At 30.0% G+C, this 21,608-nt stretch overlaps 1 protein-coding gene across 2 annotated transcripts in view; it reads left to right on the top strand.

Moving 5' to 3' along the window:
• The window catches only part of Frmd5 (FERM domain containing), a 192,649-nt gene that overhangs the window by 116,299 nt on the left and 54,742 nt on the right, over nt 1–21,608 (top strand). For both annotated transcript variants that reach the window (XM_065500555.1, XM_065500556.1), the window contains exons 4-5: nt 3,785–3,958; nt 16,271–16,650. In XM_065500555.1, the coding sequence (XP_065356627.1) occupies nt 3,785–3,958; nt 16,271–16,650 (554 nt within the window). The remainder of the gene's footprint in view (nt 1–3,784; nt 3,959–16,270; nt 16,651–21,608) is intronic.

Raw genomic sequence — 21,608 nt, 5'->3', positions numbered from 1 at the left:
GGAGTCATCATCGATCGTATCAACAGTATCCGCGGACGCATCCAGTGCATCATCGTCACCATCAGTCATACTGGTGAAAACCACAGCGTCATCATCATTACAAACATCCTCGTCGTCATCACTCATATCGGAGTCATCATCGGTCGTATCAACAGTATCCGCGGACGCATCCAGTGCATCATCGTCACCAGCAGTCATACTGGTGAAAGTCACCGCATCGCCAGGAAGAGCGAGACCAATACCCAGCAACACACCCCTCATCCCACCGAATTATAATCTAGCGAGGCGAACATATGAGAACAGTGTAGCTGACTCCCTAGGCTGTCCCGGGAGGGGGAATGCAGTGTGATGACCAAAGTCTGCAGGCATCGTTTTGTTCTCAACAGTCCTTATTTTTAATATTTGTTATTTGTGATTTTATTCTATATTATATTTTGATATTGTTTCTTATATTTTTTTATTATGACGTACCGTTGATTTAGTGCTAGACTGAAATGTTGAGCTTTGTTTTATTATTAGTTTAAGTCCTTGTATTCTACTATTTCATATTTTTCTTTTATATTATTGTATGGTTTGAATATAACGTATATTTTGTGAATAGTAACGCCACCTATTGCTAACTGGACAAGTATGATTTACATCAAAACCATCTAGTGGTGCCCTGTGCAAAACAGATGTTTTTAACAACACATGGTTGTAAGCAATGGTGGTGACGTATACAAAACACATGCTTGTAACAAGTTGTGAGTACAACACATGTATAAATGTGTGTATATTAAATGCATGCATGATCATTATTATATGTAAAACACATGTGCGTATATGGTTGTACACACAACACAAAAGGTATAAAAGGCGAGCTTTTAAGGCCCAACTATAATGTGCATAAGCTAGCTTAAGTTAATGTCAAAACCGAACGAAAAGACTGTCAAATGCTTAAGAAAATCCGAAGAAACTTTTAGGTGGCCATAATGTACTTATGTGCATTCAAAACAATTTAGCCCCATTTGCACATTTGTGTGCAACACGTAATTAAAAAAATACGTATTTCTTATTATTTTATGAAAATAAATGAATTTTCTTCATCCTTTTAATTTTTATAGTACATTATACATTATAGTTTGTCACATACGTTTTATATATATTCGAACAGATGCTTAAGCTGACTTAAACTAGTGTATGCATATTATAGTTGGGCCTTTAGTCGACAGTGGGCAGTTGGTTCGTAGCGGCCAGTAAGGTAAGATCTACTAAAGACAGTGGCTTCACATCTTTAGTATATTTTAACCTTTAACTTATGACGTGAAAATTTTTGACATAGTCACAGATGTGGTATAAATTTTACACCTTATAATTTTTGCAAAAAATTTTACTTTAAAAAACATTTTTTCGTTAATATTTTCAATTTAAAAAAATTAAAAAAGGAAAGCAAAATGCTATTTGAAACAAAAATGCAGGCACTTTATTTCGCAAGCCTTTTTGATAAAACTTTAAAAAAATGAAGAGAGGGTGTAAAATTTACCACCACCTTTACCAAGTTAAAGGTTAAATTACTGGTTACTAAGTACTAGTGTGGGGGAATTGGCAGCAGGCTTCTCTGCTGATACTGACAATTCTTGGCGATTCCCGGAGATTGTGGTCAGTGCGCGTGGTTTCCGCGTGCTGCTCCTCAGTCGCGAGACTAGACGAGGAACGGTGGTTTCCCGCTCTTTCAGGAGCACAGGTTGTGAGTCTACTACACAATTACGTGGCGTATTTTCGAACCTGTTTAAATAGTATCTGTAGTTAGTGTAGAGTATAAATTAAAAGTTTGTAACGTTTTCTAAAGACACGTGTTTTTATTAACCGACCCTGGACACCGCTGAGCATACCCCAGCTTACAGCGGAAACGTGTCGTTACACTGTTGCATGACTTTCGGCCTTGTGCGCCAGTTTTTTTTTTTAATTTGAAGTCCGCCCATACCCTCACCTGTACGGAATTGTGGTCCAATACAATTTAGTTCGTCTTTTTTATGTTTATTTTATTTAAACCTTTATTAAAGCCTCTAGCCAAATACGTTTTCTTTTCCATTATTTTAACCAACTTAAAATAGTGTGCTTGTGTCGTAATTTTTAATCTAAAATGTTTGAAAATCATCTGAAAAAAAAATTTTATGTAAAATTTATTACTTGTTATCACCTTTTCTACTCTTGTCGTGAGTAAATTTTCTAATGACAGTTTTTTTCTGTTTTGACAGGCAAATACGCCAAACACGATACCGTTTTAACGGGTAGTTTGTAATATATTTGTATACAGAGTCGTATTTATTGGCGTTTTCGCCAACCACGATACAATTTTATAAAAACGCTCAATAAACGAGACAAAAACGCCATCTACGATATGAGTGAATGCTAAGCACACATTCTGCGGATTACGACTGATTACCCCTAAAGGTCGTGTTTTGTTTGATACAATTTCTAAAATGGGTTTGAATGTGATTTCGAGCGGCCAACCTACTTACTGGCCTACTGACCCACGCAAAATACCGGATGTTATTGATTTTAGCGTGACAAAAAATATCCCTAAAGAAATGATTCAAGTTGAATCCTCGCTGGAACTACCTCACTCACCCACTATTGTTACTTTATTGAGCCCCCGAGCCACACAAAAGTAGAATCATACAGACTCATCCTATTGTCTAAAATATCAAAGCTATTTGAGAAGATACTTGTGAACAAGTTGTACCCGATGTTAACTGAAAACAATTGTATTCCGAATCAACAATTTGGATTTAGAAGAAAACACAGTACTGTCGAACAAACCTATAAAATATATAATCATGCCCCCTATTCATATCAATAACCAAACAATAATTCAACAATCGGAAGTGAAATACCTCGGAATACATCTCGGTCGTCGACTTACATGGAAAAGTCATATAGATGTAAAGTTGACTCAAATGAAATTGAAATCAATTCAAATTAAATTAACTTCTACTTTATAACATGATCATAAAACTGAAATGGTGTTACGGCATCAGCGCCAAATGTAGAAAAGATTCAGAGACGCCAAAACAATTTTTTAAGAATGATCACAGTTGCCCCCTGGTATATTAAAAACGCAATTATACACAAAGATCTAACTAAACGTAAAAACTGAGATCACGAAAAATGTAGAAAAATACTTTAAAAAAACTTGAAATTCACACAAACCCACTGGCCAGCAACATATTAGATAACCGCAGACCTAATCTAAAGACTAGAAGGAAAAATGCCAATTTAATCAAAACAGGCTGGAGTAATTAAATAATAGTTATTAGATATAAGATTTGAACCACTTATTGGTAGTTCATTAAGTAATGAAGGTACAATAAATAAATAAATAAAAATATGTTTTCTAAATATAAAAATGTATTGTTTAAACTTTTAAAATAATCCCATTCAATGTCGTTTAATAGGTTTTAATAGGTTTACTGTAATGGTTAAAAATATAAAAAGCCAAAATACTTAAAATTTTCTAAAACGGATAAATAATAACTAAGGCCTGGTAACTTATCAAAATTTTAAACATAGTTTAGGCATAATCAATGTTTAAATATATTTTTTTCATATAAAAAAAATATTTAAACATTGATTAAGCTTAAATATGTTTAAAATTTTGATAAGTTACCCGCCCTAAGTCATATATTTATTATATTAAGTTTTCATTCTTTCAAAAAATCTTCTTTACTGTTTTATTTATTTGCATATTAATCTTATATTTAAAATGTGCAAATTTTGTTAATAATGTATAATATACTTTCAGATGTGGATCCAATACTCTTCTCCTTTCGAGTGAAATTTTACCCTGCAGATCCATTTCGATTAACAGGCAATGGACGAATAATGCTGTATCAACAATTGAAAAGAGATTTACGCCACGGGCGACTTTATTGTTCTATTGGGGAAGCAGCAGCATTGGGTTCTCTCATTGTCCAGGGTATGTACATATTATGGTTTGAAACATAGAATAATGATTGATTAATCAACAATTTTTCGTCGTACATAATATTATTATGTACGATAATAAATTGTATATATAATAAATTGTTTATATTTTTGTTTAAATATTTATACTCGCTCTATTATGTCGATGTAACTATCAAATTGTCAAGGGGGATTTCGTTTATGTTCATTCTCATATTTGATCGTTATATGTTCATATATTTGATAAGTTTGTACACTATTTTAAAAATTCACCCAACAACGACTTTATTTATTTTCCAACATTACAAGTAAGGGTTTTAATTGTGATGCAGTTTTTGTTTCCAGCCGGGGTATGCTTAGTCTGTCCAGGTTCTTCAAAGGTCTGCTTCCTTTGAAATCTTTATCACAGTGCTGTCTTGGATCTTTGGGATATGTTGGTTAATGGGCGAAGTTTCTAATAGTGAATTCGACGAGATAAACGCTTCGACTCTCGGTCGGCTAACGACTATTATTTGTAAATACTGTCTATGGATGCAATCCGAGGAGATAAACTCTTCAGCTCTCGTCGACTAACTACCACTTATTGACTATACTAGCTAATGAGTACAATCCGATGAGATAAATGATTCGGCTCTCGGTCATCTAACGACTAATTATTCGTAAATACAGCATATGGATGCAATCCGAGGAGATAAATTCTTCAGCTTTCATCGGCTAACTACAACTTATTGGCTACGACTAGCTAATGAATACAATCCGACGAGATAAATGCTTCGGCTCTCGGTCGGCTAACTATTACGGTATTAATACGAAGTCAGAATTTAGATCTCTCGCAAAGTATAAGTAGATCGGGACTACGATTCTAACTTCCCCTGTTCATGTTTTTTCTATGATGTCTTATATTAGAATTCATATAAATCGCTTGGGAATTATTGAGAACAAATTATAATTCAAATAAACTGTTTGAGAATTATGAACAACAATATACTTAAAGTATAAGTAGATCGGGACTTCGATTCTAACTTCCCCTGTTCATGTTTTTTCCTAGATGTCTTATATTTGAATTCACATAAACTGCTTGGGAATTATTGAGAACAAATTAGAATTCAAATAAACTGTTTGAGAATTATGGACAACAATATACTTATATATGTATATTGTAGTAGTATTAATTATGTTATGTTGATGTATTGACTTTTGTAACTGCACGTTACATAATTTATATAATAACTTTTTGGTACTTACACATTACAGCATAATAACGATCAAGTTTCTTTTTAATTCGACTCGATCTGCGAGGTTGTGGTTCTGCTACTGCTAACGGAGTTTCAGAATTAGATATTGCTAATGGCTGTTCATTCATTGAGACTCTAGGACAATTAACTGATTCACTTGTACACAGAAAAAAATATATTTCAATTCAAACATTTATACCATATTGAACTGGTTTCAATTATTTCATAATTAAATCAAGTATTCATTTGCTCAAAAACAAAATTTCTTGATATTTTCTATTGAATTTTGAGTTTGATTATTTTGACAATTGAATATACAATTTTCGTTATTGGTTGAATTTCAAATACACAAATTATTGAATAGATAATTTTCGTAATTGAAACACAAAAAATAACAAAAATGTGTTTTCAATTACGAAAATTATCTATTCAATAATTTTTGTATTTGAAATTCCACCAATAACGAAAATTGTATATTCAATTGTCAAAATAATCAAATTCAAAACTCAAAATTCAATAGAAAATATCAAGAAATTTTGTTTTTGAGCAAATGAATACTTGATTTAATTATGAAATAATTGAAACCAGTTCAATATGTGACAAATATTTGAATTGAAAGTTTAAGAAATAGTTTTTTCTGTGTAGTTTAGCTATTTCCAATGATTGGTTGTAAACTGTCTTTAGCGAATTTTGTTGTGTGGGTTGATCAGATTCTAACAAAAACAGAGTTAATTGAGATACATTTTTAAAATTAGAGTTGTTTAGTGATTTATTAATCCGAATTTGATTAATATGACGTTTCCAAATTTTGTTGTCAACTTGAATTAGAAACATCATACTTCCAAGAGATTTTATTATCTTTCCAGATACCCATTTATCCCCTTCCGAAAAGTTTCGACATAAGACATTATCATTAATTTGAATGTGAGGTTTTTGTGGGTATTAGTAGGTTTTAAGTAGAGAGAAAGCAATGTTCGAGGTTGTCGACCATGTAAAAGTTCTGCGGGAGATTTTCCACATGAGTTTGGATTAGTTCTATGTGTTGTTAAATAAGCAAGCACTGATGCTTGTAAACTCAAACCATCTGTTAATTGTTTTTTAATAGAAGTTTTAAACGTACGTACTGTTCTCCATTTTTATAACATATGGCAATTGAGAAAAAGAATCCACTATTACTATCCACCAAAAACTGTTTTGGTGGATTTGATGAGTGTGAATAGCAAGCTTGGCATGATGAAATAATTTAAGCTATATCATCATCAATTTTAGGCTACCAACAATAACGTCGTGCAATTTGTTTCATTCTAACTATTCCCCAATGGCCTTGATGTAAAAGTTGTAATATACGTTTTCTTAAATAACTATTCCATTATAATTATTCCATTTATAACTTCACCATTAAATGTCAAAGTATCGCGGTGACCGTGGAATGGTATAAATTCTTCGGAAACGGACTATCTTTGCCGGGTCAACCATCTTTTTATAAAATTTAACACTATTGTTAGGTTATTGTCTTCTTTTGATAATTTTGCAATTGTTTTAAATCTAATAGGAAAATTGTTATATGTTCATCAATGAATTTTTCAAATTCAAATTCTTTATGTGGTAATCTGGACAATGCGTCAGCATTTCCATGACATCTTGTGTTTTTATACTTAATAGTATATACGTAACCAGACAACATTAATACCCAACGTTGTAGTCTGTTGACAAATGCTACCCAAATTCCCTTTTCTAGATTAAAAATTTGAACCAAAGTTTTGTGATCGGTAAACAATATAAACTTTTGTCCATATAAGTAATCGTGGAACTTCTTTACACCAAAAATAATAGATATCGCTTCCTTCTCTATTTGACTATAGTTTAAGCTCTGGAAATGTATTCTCTTGTTCATCTCCCCAGAAAAAACTTTGACTCAGATTTAGTAATAGTAAACTTTGCCCAAAAATTACTGTAGCTCTGCAAGGTTTAAAATTATTAATATGTTCTTCGTCATTTGACCCGTTACATATAATATCGTCTAAATAATTAAGACAGCCTGGAATGCCGGAAATGGTTTGTTCAATTAATCTCTGAAAAATGTCTGGTGCACTGGCTACTCCAAATGGTAACCGTTGTCACTGGAATAAACCCAATTGAATATTTACTACTAGTAGATGTTTAGATTCTTCATCAATTTCAATTTGCAAATACGGATCAGAAATTTCAATCTTCGAAAATAACTTCTCATTCTTTAGTTTATGAAATAACGGCTATATGCATAAAAAAACCTTATTGTAGATTTAAAACACAATTTTGTTAACGTACATTTTAGCTTTAAAAACCATTTATAAAAGTATTGTATTCATACAAGTTTGATAAAGGTACAATAACTAATGTACTGATTTTTATCTAAGCTTGCAATGCTTCTCATTTATTTCCCCTTTTTTGATGTTAGTGTTGCTTTCAATTAGGATAAAATATTCGTTATTTTTTTTTTTCAATAATTGTTTTTAGTAATAATACATTTTTGAAGATAACAATTAATTTTTAGATAAAAAAATGTATATCTGATTCTAGTAAATTTATATTAAGCTAAAATGGATTAATGTACAAACTTTTTTATATAGTTTATTTCAATTATTATTTAAAGTATTCGAATGACGAATATTCTGTGATAAAATAAACATCACTGTTGTATAATTTGTTTTATTAATTTATTTTTATTGACATTTTGTTAAATTTTAACAAAATTTAATGAATTTGTATGTGGAAACACATAGTTTTAATTCCGGAGTGGGTATATTACCTTCTTCCACAATGTTTACACATTTTATTACTATATGGCATTGCAGGTTAAAAGTAAATGACAAAAATGCCAATCAAACTCACTTGTGAACCTCATATAGTTCACTGCCGGAGGAATATCAAACAAAATCATATACTATTAAAATGGAACTTAATCGCCAGCGAAGTGAAAATTGTGTTTAGCAATTGCAATAGTATCATCTATTATTCCAAATTTATCTTTAAAATCCTCTTTTTTAAGATAAAAAGCAAAAAGAATTCCTTTAAGTAGGTTTAAAATTTTTACATTTAACATTTGTTTATCAAAGGTATTTTAAGCTATTAATCGTTTATGAATACAACTTTATGAAAATTTTCCTATAATTGGTTTATAAACCTTTTGTAAATGTTTATGCATATGGCTGTAAGTCTTTAAATTTATTACAAATTGCTTTAGTTTTATAATTTTCTTCAATTCGAAAAATATGCACCGATTTAAATTCGTCAAAACCATGTGCGAAATCGTTATGTAATATATTGAGAGATTGGGTGATGTAAATTATGATGATGGTGTATTTGCACAGGTTATAACTCTCGTTATATCTCTCGGTTTGACCACTTGTATTCCGGGAAGCCTCCTAGAGGGTGTCTAAAATCCTTGTTATTGATAGCAAAGGGTTTAATATGTCAATTATAAAAAAATTTAAAATTTGTCGTATAAATCTATTCACGACTAACTTTTACTGAATTGATGTTTGATTTTTATTTTTTTAAATTTTAAAAGAAATTCAATTGTAAACGATGTGCGATTCTTCATATTTTTACAGTTTTACCACATATTTTATTTCTTTAATAAATTCTACTTTGCTTTACTCAAGTTGACGGTTTCAAGACTTGATTTGGGGATCAGCATTCTTTTATTACCCTCCTTTTTGCTCAAATGATAGTTTATATGGAAAAAAAACGTAAAAAAATTTGTTTTCAATACAAATAAACAATTAAATGAAACGCCAGAATTTGTATGTATTGCTTACCCTTTTTGTGAAAACAAAATCAAATTTTCTTATTTTTTAATATTTAGTTTTTGTTGTCGGGATTTAGAAAATAAGCTCTTAGTTTTAGAAATTTCCTTTCCCCCCTTCTAAAGTTAGATATCTCGGACATTTTTCTATAAAGAGAACAATGTTCTACGACGCGAAGTTTTTATTTGCATAATAAGCTCAAAACTATTTAATTTTTAAGACCCATTTAATAGAGTAATTAAAAATAAATTAGACTTGAAAAAATCACCGGAATATGATTTAATAACGCCATCAATGATTAAGAACCTACCAAATGTGGCAATAATTGTGCTATCTATATTTTTTAATGCGATCTTGAAACTAGGAATTTATCCAAAAAATTGGAAAATTTCTCAAATAATAATGATACCTAAACCCGGTAAAGATTTAACCCTGCCATCTTCTTATAGACCTATTAGCCTACTCCCTTGTTTGTCGAAGATATTCGAGAAAATATTCCAGGAAAAGATAATACCTTTTTTGAATGATGGAAACATTATCCCAGTACACCAATTTGGTTTCCGTGAACATCATGGCACCATTGAACAGGTCAATCGTTTAACTGGAGAGATAAGAAAATCTTTTGAATTAAAGAAATATTGTACTGCCGTCTTTTTAGACGTTGCTCAGGCTTTTGACAAGGTATGGCATAAGGGTCTAGTACATAAAATCAAATGTTTACTACCACTATGTACTCATAAATTGCTGGAGTCTTATTTATCGAATAGACTTTTCAGAGTTAAGTACAATGATTATGTGACGAGAGAATACAAGATTGGAGCTGGCGTTCCACAGGGAAGTGTACTAGGACCTACGCTGTATTTGATTTACACCTCCGACCTCCCTACGTGCGATAAACTAACAATTTCAACATTTGCTGATGATACCGCCATTATTAGCTCAGACGAAAACCCACTCATGGCATCTAGTCAACTGCAGAATTACCTCGTACGTGTGGAGTCATGGTTGAAAAACTGGCGAATAAAGGTAAATGAGCTGAAAAGTAAACATGTTACGTTCGCTCTAAGAAGAGGAAATTGCCCACCTGTCACACTCAACAACGTTAATATACCGCAGTCTGATTATGTCACCTACCTTGGTATTCATCTGGATAGACGGCTTACTTGGCGCCGACACATAGAAACCAAGAGACTTCACATGAAGTTAAAAGCCTCTAGCTTTCATTGGTTAATCAGTGACCAATCAAAATTAAGCCTTGAATATAAAGTCATCCTGTATAAGACCGTTTTAAAACCAATTTGGACATATGGAATTCAATTATGGGGAATGGCTAGCAACACCAGTATTGATCTTATACAGAGGGCCCAATCTAAAATTCTTAGGACCATGACGGGAGCACCATGGTACATAAGAAATGAAAACATCCATAGAGACCTAGAAGTGACATTGGTAAAGGAAGAGTTTAAGAAAGTCCGTGAGAAATATATTGTGAAGCTGCGAAACCATCCCAATACGCTTGCAAGATAACTTGTGCAGACCCAAACCCGATCCAGGCTCCGTAGAGCAGATCTACCACCCCGCTAAGATGAGTGACAGTTTACCATTATGGCTCTCTTGCTGAAGAGCAAATAGTTTTAATTTTAGTTATAAGATTTAAATACTTATTGTAAGGTCAAAATAGACAGATTCAATAAATCAATAAAGCGTTAAAAAAAAAAAAAATTTCATCGATTGAGTAGCACTCTACTCAGATTCCCAAAAAGCCGTTCCTCGAGATATTCTTTCCAGTCAGATTTCTTTGAAACTTAGAATTTCAAAAGAGTAGGTTTTGAACCTTACCTTCATTTAAGAACTTTTACTTGAATATAATTCTGTCACTCAAATCGAGAAAATCGGTCCACAAATGGCTGAGATAGAAGAAAAAACCAGGACAACATCGATTTTTGAGCTATTTTTATACACTACACCACCATAGTGGGGAGGGTATTATGCGTTTGTGCAGATGTGTGTAACGCCCAAAAATATTCGTCTTACACCCACCTTAAAGTATACCGATCGACTTAGAATCACTTTCTGAGTCGATTAAACGATGTCCGTCCGTCTGGCTGGCTGGTTGGCTGTCCATGTAAACCTTGTGCGCAGAGTACAGGTCGCAATTTTGAAGATATTTCCATAAAATTTGGTACATATATTTTTTTCGGCCCAAGGACGAAGCCTATTGAAACTGGCTGAAATCAGTCCATTATTTCACCTAGCCCCCATACAAATGTCCTCTCGAAATTGGACTTTATCGGTCATAAATGTTTAATTTATATATGTATCTACACAGATTTCGCTCCAAATAAGTTTTATATATACAAAATTTATGTCACCAAATTTTGTTACGATCGGTCCATAATTAGTCATAGCTCCCATATAGACCCGCTTACGAAAATCACTTTAACGTGCTTAAATCACTTAAAAATTTTGGTATATACACAAAATTCAACATAAATAGCTTTCACATAGACATAAAGCACACGACCTAATTTTATAGTGATCGGTCCATAATTGGTCATAGCTCCCATATAAGGCCCACTTCCGAAAATCACTCACGAATATAAATTATTGATATTTTAAAAGAAAAATATTTTTACTCATTTACTTGGTGTAGGGTATTATATGGTCGGGCTTGACCGACCATACTTTCTTCCTTGTTTTACCTACATCTGGATTACTAAGTCATTAATAAAGACAATATGGATATCCAATGATAGATATTTCAAAGACCTTTATCTAATGATAGATATATATAAGACCATAGCAAAATCGGAAAAAATGTTTTTAACCCGAATTTTTTTTTCACAAAAAGTTTTTTTTCGCTAAATATTAAAAAAAAAATTAAAGTTTAAAAAAAAAACAATTCGAAAATTGTTTTTTTCCAAAATATGTTTTTTCATATAACTTTGGAAAAAAAATAAATATTTAAAATTTTTATTTTGAAGTATAATTTGGTGAAGGGTATATAAGAATTTATAGCTCTCTTACTGTTTTTTTCTATAATTACACTAGTTTACAAGGTTTTTGCTCATGAATTAAAACATATGGGGATTTGTGTATTTAGGTCTTCTAACTTCGGAAAAAATATTAAAAAAATTCCAGGACGTCAAACTTTTGAGATATTTATTAAAAACGAAACATATAAAAATGTACATTAAATTAGGACAACAAAATTAAAAGTGAAGTGTTTAGTCCTCTTTTTATAATTATTTTCATTTGTCTCCCTCGCGACACTTCAACAGTAGTCTCCTAGCATATTCTGATCCCAAATTTGGTATCAACCAAATTTTTTCTTCTTTGAGGACCCGCAAATATCCCTTCTTTTAGTTTAGCCTCAGAAAGACTCGGGAACACGCTGCATAAATATTGAAATGCTGGTTTTGTCTTATTTAAAGCTTTTACGAAATTTTTTAATGTAAATAAGCGTTTTGCAGTGTTTGTGTTATAGGAAAACCTCGATTTGACTGAATAATTTTTCCGCAAATAACACAAAAATGGTCTGGGTTTATTTTACAATTCCTAGAAGACATTTTAAAATAGTTTTTACTTTAGATTTTTGTATTTAATAGCGATTTATTAACCTTTATCTACAGGAAAGATGTACTTTTAAACAGTATTTATTTTTTTCCCGTTAATTTTTTTTTGGAATTTGTCAAAAGAATACAACTCTGAAAGTATCTAGTAGCTTCGCCAGAGTGTTGAGTACCCAAAAACGATGTAAATACTTATTTACTACAATTCGGTACACTACAGTATGTATTAGTAGTACTCAGGGCAGGTGAAAAATAAAAACCTATATATCTCAAAATTTTGACGTATAGGTGGGAAACAAAAAATGGTCAATTAACTAGCATCCCTAGCTCTTCTCAAAAATATAAGTTTCATTCCATGAGCAAACAAAAATGTCTGATTTGTAAACTAGTGTTATTGTTGCTTTTTTTAAATATTTCTTTTTAATTTTAACATTAGAAAATTTTTATTAATATTTTACTTTTGTGTTTGTACAAATATTTGTTTAATTTCTAATTTTTTTTTTCTTTCGAAAACTGTCAGACAAACTTTATAATTTTTATAATCAACATAATCATTTGTTTGTTATAATCATCGAATTTGATTTTATGACCGAATTTATTGGTTATTGTAACTGAAAACATCAGTCCTCCCTGCCGAGTTCCTTAACTTAATGTTTACCAGACGTACATAAATTGATTATGTTAACTAATAATACAATTATAGGCACCTCAATTTTATTACAATTATGATTTTTCACTTACATATAAATAAAAACAATCGGTTGAATTTATACATTTTCAATGACTACAACACAATATTGATTTATTCCATTAAATTTACATAGTTGTAACCGTTTTCCAACCAATCCTTTTTCTGTGTGTAATAATTTTGGCCAGGTTTTCTGGCCAAAATAATTTATTAGAAAAATTCAGGGTTTATTGACATTAAACAATTTTATTGACATTAACCCTTTTATTGATTACAAATAGAGTGATACTAGGATTATTTATATTAGTCGCAGCTAACTTTAATGCCTAAACTATTTAACATTGATTGACATTTTGTAGCAAAGGTTTTATTAACAGTTTATAAATGAGCGAGTACTAAATATTTATAAATACGAGTATGTACGTTAAATATAACAAAAATTTTAATATTAAATAAAATATTTTTAGATATATGTACATTAGAGTGACAGCCGATTTTTTTTTTAGATTTCAAAGAGTGCCGGGTGGAATATTGTGACACTAGGCCTAAATGTTAAATGCTGAAAATTTGAGCCAAATCGGGCAACGATTTCTGGACGCGCATCGAGGTCAAAGTTCAGATATATGCAAAATTTTACTGTTAATATGGAATAAATAGGTGAAACTCGTTAACTTTCTGCATTGTTTTCTAGAAATATGTAGATTTATTTATATTAATGAATATTACATTAAAAAAAAAGTTTTGGAAATTAACCCTGTATCTCCTTTGGTTCAAAATGACCCAAAAACTGTATTATCGTCAAAATTAGAGAAAAATGCAAATTTTTCAGTTTTTGAAAAAATTTTGCTACTAAATAAATACTTTTGCAATTGAATGCAAAAGAATCGAAATATGTACGTAATTATCGTTGTAATGAGATATAAATGACAAAATTTGATTAAAAAATTTTAAAGTTATTACAAATTCGCCAGACCATTAACGTGTTTCAGGCCACTTGAACAAAAAATTTAGAAAAAAAAATTAAGAAATTTCGAGAAAAATTAAAATAAAAGCTCATTTCTACTTAAAATATGTCCATATGTACTTGTATATGAGTTTTTGTCTTCGTAGGATACCGTTAACCTATTCGCAGGTATGGCCAAAAAAAATAATTTTTTTTAACGGCTGTTTCAAAACTCCATTTTCAAATTTTTAAAAATTTTGTTAAACAAATTTCAGATTTTTTCGATCATCACATTGGGGTTTATTGAGATCAAAATAGGGAATAAAAATATGAAAAAATTATGTCAATACCTCTTACAGTTTTTCCGTACCTGCGATTTAAATTTTGCGTTTTTCAAGAAAAAATAATTTTTTGTCCATATTTAGGCGAATGAGTCCAATTTCCTTACTGTTATAAATTTTAAGTAAAACCTATTCATAATATTATAGTCCTTGTAATTTTAAATATGTTCTGAAAGTTTTACTAAAATCGGAAAACGATAACCTTTGAATCGTGAAGGTCAAAGGTCAAATTTTTCAATATTTGGAATTTCTAATGAAAAGATAGCGAAATGTTATATATTTTTGGGCCTATTTTAATGTAACTTAAGGAAAATATAACATAAAGTCAAGAATTTAAAATAAAAGCACAAAAATGGAAATTAACCCTTAGCAGCACTTGGGGTCCAAATTACCCTCAACTTTTAAAATCACGCAAAACACAACCATTTTGACCCCAAGTCCTCTTAAAGGTTAAAATTCATTTTTGCACTGTTGTTGTAAATGCTAGACCCCAGTATATATTTTCCTCAAGTTTCATGAAAATCGGCCCAAAAATATATAACATTTCGCTATATTTTCATTAGAAATTCCAAATATTGAAAAATTTGACCTTTGACCTTCACGATTCAAAGGTTATGGTTTTCCGATTTTAGTAAAACTTTCAGAACATATTTAAAATTACAAGGACTATAATATTATGAATAGGCTTTACTTAAAATTTATAACAGTAAGGAAATTGGACTCATTCGCCTAAATATGGACAAAAAATTATTTTTTCTTGAAAAACGCAAAATTTAAATCGCAGGTACGGAAAAACTGTAAGAGGTATTGACATAATTTTTTCATATTTTTATTCCCTATTTTGATCTCAATAAACCCCAATGTGATGATCGAAAAAATCTGAAATTTGTTTAACAAAATTTTTAAAAATTTGAAAATGGAATTTTGAAACAGCCGTTAAAAAAAATTATTTTTTTGGACATACCTGCGAATAGGTTAACGGTATCCTACGAAGACAAAAACTCATATACAAGTACATATGGACATATTTTAAGTAGAAATGAGCTTTTATTTTAATTTTTCTCGAAATTTCTTAATTTTTTTTCTAAATTTTTTGTTCAAGTGGCCTGAAACACATTAATGGTCTGGCGAATTTGTAATAACTTTAACATTTTTTAATCAAATTTTGTCATTTATATCTCATTACAACGATAATTACGTACATATTTCGATTCTTTTGCATTCAATTGCAAAAGTATTTATTTAGTAGCAAAATTTTTTCAAAAACTGAAAAATTTGCATTTTTCTCTAATTTTGGCGATAATACAGTTTTTGGGTCATTTTGAACCAAAGGAGATACAGGGTTAATTTCCAAAACTTTTTTTTTAATGTAATATTCATTAATATAAATAAATCTACATATTTCTAGAAAAAAATGCAGAAAGTTAACGAGTTTCACCTATTTATTCCATATTAACAGTAAAATTTTGCATATATCTGAACTTTGACCTCGATGCGCGTCCAGAAATCGTTGCCCGATTTGGCTCAAATTTTCAGCACTTAACATTTAGACCTAGTGTCACAATATTCCACCCGGCACTCTTCAAAATTTTAACAAAATTTTTTTTACATAAAACTGATTGTCACTCTAATGTACATACAATTCAATTTAAATTCAATGTTTAATATACAATAATGTATCGAAGATAATTAAGGTCCTATGTTTAGACAGATTTTTATAAAAATATATGTATACTAAATTACAATATTTTCTTTTAGAGGAGATTGGAGATTACAACGAAGCAATTCATATTGATAATTATGTGTCATCAATGAATCTAGCTTTACGTCAAACAGAAACCCATGAGAAGAAAATAATGGAACTTCACAAGAAACGGCAACCTTATCAAGATCCTAGTGTGGCAGTAGATGAATTCATGGGTATTGCTAGAGGTCTTGAAACATACGGAATAGATCCTCATCCTGTAAAGGACCACCGGGGCTCTCAATTGTATATTGGAATTAATTATTCCGGTATTAGTACTTTTATTTCTGGTAAACGTTCACAGCATTTTCGTTGGAATGAAGTTCATAAAATCAATTTTGAAGGCAAGATGTTTATTGCCCATCTTAGTTATACTGATGCCAGCAGGGAACCAGTAAGTGTATTTTTTATATTGGTTGGTTATTGGTATTATTATTTGATTATTTATTTGTTTCTTTACATATGTAGACTTAAAAGAACCAAAGCAATTTCTAAGGTAACTGTATTGTTAGTATACTGAATAATAGAGTGACAGCCGATTTTTTTTAGATTTTAAAGAATGCCGGGTGGAATATTGTGACACTAGGCCTAAAAGTTAAGTGCTGAAAATTTGATTTCTGGACGCGCATCGAGATCAAAGTTCAGATATATGCAAAATTTTAATATCTAATGTATATGAAATAAATAGGTGAAACTCGTTAACTTTCTGCATTGTTTTCTTGAAATATGTTGATATATTTATATTAATGAATAACATTTTTTTTGGAAATTAACCCTGTATCTCCAAAATATGGACAAAAAATTTAGTTTTTCTCGAAAATCGCAAAATTTGAATCGCAGATACGGAACAACTATAGGAGGTATTGTCATACCTTTTCCATATTTTTATTCTCTATTATGTTCTCAATAAATCAGAAATTTGTGAAAATGGAGATATGCTGTTAAAAAAATTTAATTCTTTTGGTCATACCTGCGAATAGGTTAACGGTATCCTACGAAGACAAAAACTCATACACAAGTAAATACCGATATATTTTAAATAAAAATTTGCTTTTATTTTAATTTTTCTCGAAATATGTTAATTTTTTTCCTAAATTTATTCTACAAGTGGCCTGAGACACGTTAATAGTCTGGCGAATTTGTAATAACTTTAACATTTTTTAACCAAATTTTGTCATTTACAACGATAATTACGTACACATTTCGATTCTTTTGTATTCAATTGCAAAAGTATTTATTTAGTAGCAACATTTTTACAAAAACTAAAAAAATTGCATTTTTTCCGAATTTTGGCGATAATACAGTTTTTGGATCATTTTGACCCAAAGGAGATACAGGGTTAATTTCCAAAAAAATGTTTAATGTAATATTCATTAATATAAATAACTCTACATATTTCTAGAAAACAATACAGAAAGTTAAGTAAAATTTTGCATATATCTGAACTTTGACCTCGATGCCGTCCAGAAATCGTTGTCCGATTTGGTTAAAATTTTCAGCACTTAAGTTTTAGGCCTAGTGTCTCAATATTCCACCCGGCACTCATCAAAATTTTAACAAAATTTGTTTTCCATACAACTTTAAATTTGTTAGTATGAAAATAAATAATTTCGCGTAATCCATTAATTTTTTAAAACGAGCTTTAATTTCAAATTGAACTTAAAAAAGTGGATGAAAAATTAAATACATAAATCGCCTATAAATATCAATCAAATAATTTTGATATCAAACTAAGAAAATTTATCTTAAACACACATTGATAAAAAAATAAAAAGTATGGAAATATTTTTAGTTTTTCTTGATGACTTCGTTTTTGTGAAATAACAGTATTTTTAAAGTTACAACTTCAAAACGTCAAATATATATCTATATATTTAAACTAATTATAAAATGGTTTCTTTTGTTTGAAAGACATGAGTTTTTTATTTTAAAACCGAAACTCGGCATGAAAATGGTGAAGAAAATGAAAATTTATCGAAAAATTTGAGTCTTTTGAAACATGTTTTTTTAATAAAATAAATAGTTTTGAAATTAATTTCAGAACAACATACATTTGAAGTTGTAACATTGAGAATATCATTATTTCACTACATTTGTTAGTAAAAAAGGGGCACGTTTGAAAATTGCGGTTCCAAACTGCCCCGTATGAGTAAAAGTTTCAGAGTATATTTAGAATTATCTGGACTATAATATTCTAATTAAGTTTTGCTTAAAATTCATAAGAGTAAGAAAATAGAGCTCATTGGCCTAAAAAATTTGCCAAATAATTGGTTTTTCTCGAAAATTTCAAAATTTAAATCGCAGGTACGGAAAAACTATAAGAGATATTTTCATAATTTTTTCACGATTTAATTCCCTATTATACTCTTAATAAATCCCAATGAGATGATCAAAAAATTCTGAAATTTGTTTAACAAAATTTTTAAAAATTTGAAAATGGAGTTTTGAAACTGCCGTTAAAAAAATTAATTTTTTTTGTTCATACCTAAGAATAGGTTAACGGTATCCTACGAAGACAAAAACTCATATACAAGTAAATATGGACATATTTTAAGTAAAAATGAGCTTTTATTTTAATATTTCTCAAAATATGTTAATTTTGTTCCAACATTTCTTGTTCTAGTGGCCTGAGACACGTTAAAGGCCTGGCGAATTTTTAATAACTTTAAAATTTTTTAACCGATTTCTGTTTTTTATGTCTCATTAGAACGACAATTACGTACACATTTCGATTCTTTTAAATTGAATTACAAAAGTAATTTTTTAATGGCAAAATTTTTACAAAAACTGAAAAAAATTAATTTTTTCCCCTTGTAAATGCATCTCAAAACTTCAGAGGGCTTGCGGCACGTCTTAACCCCAACCGATTTACCTAAAATTTTTTCAGGATGATTTTTTTACTAATGTTCACCAAACTGGGGGGTGAGAATGGCCAAAATCCAACTTTCGTTTATTAAGGGCAACCCTAATGTATATTAGCTAAATTATGTAAAAAGTCAATACATAATTCAAAAACATAAATTTGTATGAGGCTTGAAAGCAAAAAGTCAAAGGTGCCACCCTCTCCCCTACTAAATGAAGTGATCAAGAAGACTAGGGTTTGGGTATGGGATCCCGTAAAATTTTTGTCGGGATTCCCGGGAAAAAAATTAAATTTCCCGGTAATTTCCACAAAACGGGAAATTTAAAATTAATTCAAATAAAACTTTAATATATTTAAATATAACATCATTGTTTGATGAAGGGATTGTTACAAATTTAGTAGTGTTTTTAAACCACATTATGGATACATTAGAAATATTAAGCCGAAATAAAACCATATTGCAGATAGGTGATGATATAATGAACACTCTCTATGAACATCTATTATCCATAAATTCGAAGATTTCTCAAAAAATGGTCCATGCAATAAAATGTAAAGTTAATAAACGATATTATGTCATTTATCTTATGTCATTGATAAATTACCTAAAAAGTCCACAACGTAATGAGCTAAATTACACTGCGTTACACGATTTTGGTACCCTCTTAACTGTTAGCTGGAATGAATAGGCAATGAGTCATATTTTACTACCCTCACTTTAGTGTTAAAAGAAACAGTTACTGTTTCCGATGTATTGTACTTTTTTATTATTTTGTTTTGTTTAATAATCGTTCCTATTCGATAGTGTCGACATATTTGTTCACATTAAATTGAAAATCAAATATCCAAATACTGAACTAAGTGGTCACCGCAACTGCTTAAATGCATCAAAAGCATGGCCAGAAATGTTAGAGTTTGTTTACGGAAAATCGAATATGAAACATATACCATTGATAGATCCTAAATATCGTCACTCCACATAAAACTTGGTTTGATGAACAATTTTGTTCATTCTATTTATATTTAAGCAGTATTTTCCAAGTTAAGTGATGATAAACTCAAAGAAGGAATATTTGTGCTACCATAAATACGCACATTGATGAAAGACCCACATTTTGATAAAAAGCTTACGAATAAGAAACTTGATATCTAGTTATCGCTGAAAGCAGGGTTTTTAGAGACCAACAGAGCCGAAAATGTAGAATAGTTAGTTAACAACATGTTTAAAGCTTATGAAAAGTTGGGTTCCAGAATGTCATTGAAAATTTACTTTCTTCATTCTCATTTGTATTTTTTTCCATCTAATCTGTGTATCCTCTCACCCTGCTCATATTTACATCCTGGTTCCACCATGTAAAGAAGCTTGAAAAATGATTTAAAGTCCATTGGAACACAACTATGCTAGGTGATTACTGTTGGCGTTAAAAACGAGAAGATCAATCAAAGCTCAAAAGAAAAAGTTAAAGTTTCACGATATTTTGTGTTCAAATTATAAAAGACGATTTTTTTGAGTTTTTTTACTAAATGATAAATATAAACTTGATTAATGTAAAAAATTCTGGTTGTTTTTATTAGATTTCTTTAAAATATGCGTTGGCTTTTTAATTTTAACTCGGAAATTCGACCACTTTTATGGAAAGAATTTTGAAAAATTTGTTTATATTGTGCATATCTATAGAAAATAACCTTTTAGACCATATATATTTCATCAATATTGGTGGATAATAACATACTTAAAAGTGTACCACAAAAATACGTGTGGCCTATTTATATATAAGAAAGATATAATTTGGCACATTCCTATGGAAGAAAAATGAGACGTGATAGAAAAAAAATTTTATGTATGTTTAATAAACGAAAGGTATAAATAAGAAAAAATTACATTTCGAAGCGGATACTCAATTTTTTTTAACGCAGTGTTATCATCAGGGCAACCAAAAATATGCTCTAAAAAAAGTGTTTTATGCGCATAAAAAATGCACTAAAAAACATAAAATATGCACTTAAAATATTAAAAATATGCACTAACATTTTTTTCGTTTTTTAAATTTAAAGTTTTATTAACAAATAAATACAGTAGTCATAAATTAAATTAGTTAATTATATTTCGATTTTATATATGGGGAATTTCATGTCAAGTGAACCAACTTTTGAAATCGATGTCTTCCGATCGGGATGAAATTTGCACCAAGGTTAGCTCTATTGGATAGTAACTCAGACACAATTTTTCAACAACATCGGTCGAGAACTCTCTGAGTTATAGGGGGTAAAATTTTGACAATTTGGTCAAACAGGGGTTTTTTCTTATCCATGTAACTTATTACATATTGTTCTTAGCAAAATGTGTCCCAAATAGTATAGATAGCTATTTCTTCGATCTTTCGAAAAAAAAATATTTAAAAAAAAAAATAAAAAATTTTTAATATTTTTTTTCCGAAATCAAAAACTTTTTTGACTTTTTTTTAAAATTTTTTTCTATATTTTTTTTT

The sequence above is a fragment of the Calliphora vicina genome, chromosome 2, assembly GCF_958450345.1.
Source record: "Calliphora vicina chromosome 2, idCalVici1.1, whole genome shotgun sequence".
Taxonomy (NCBI): Eukaryota; Metazoa; Arthropoda; class Insecta; order Diptera; family Calliphoridae; genus Calliphora; species Calliphora vicina.
This window is presented reverse-complemented; position numbering and strand designations above follow the sequence as displayed.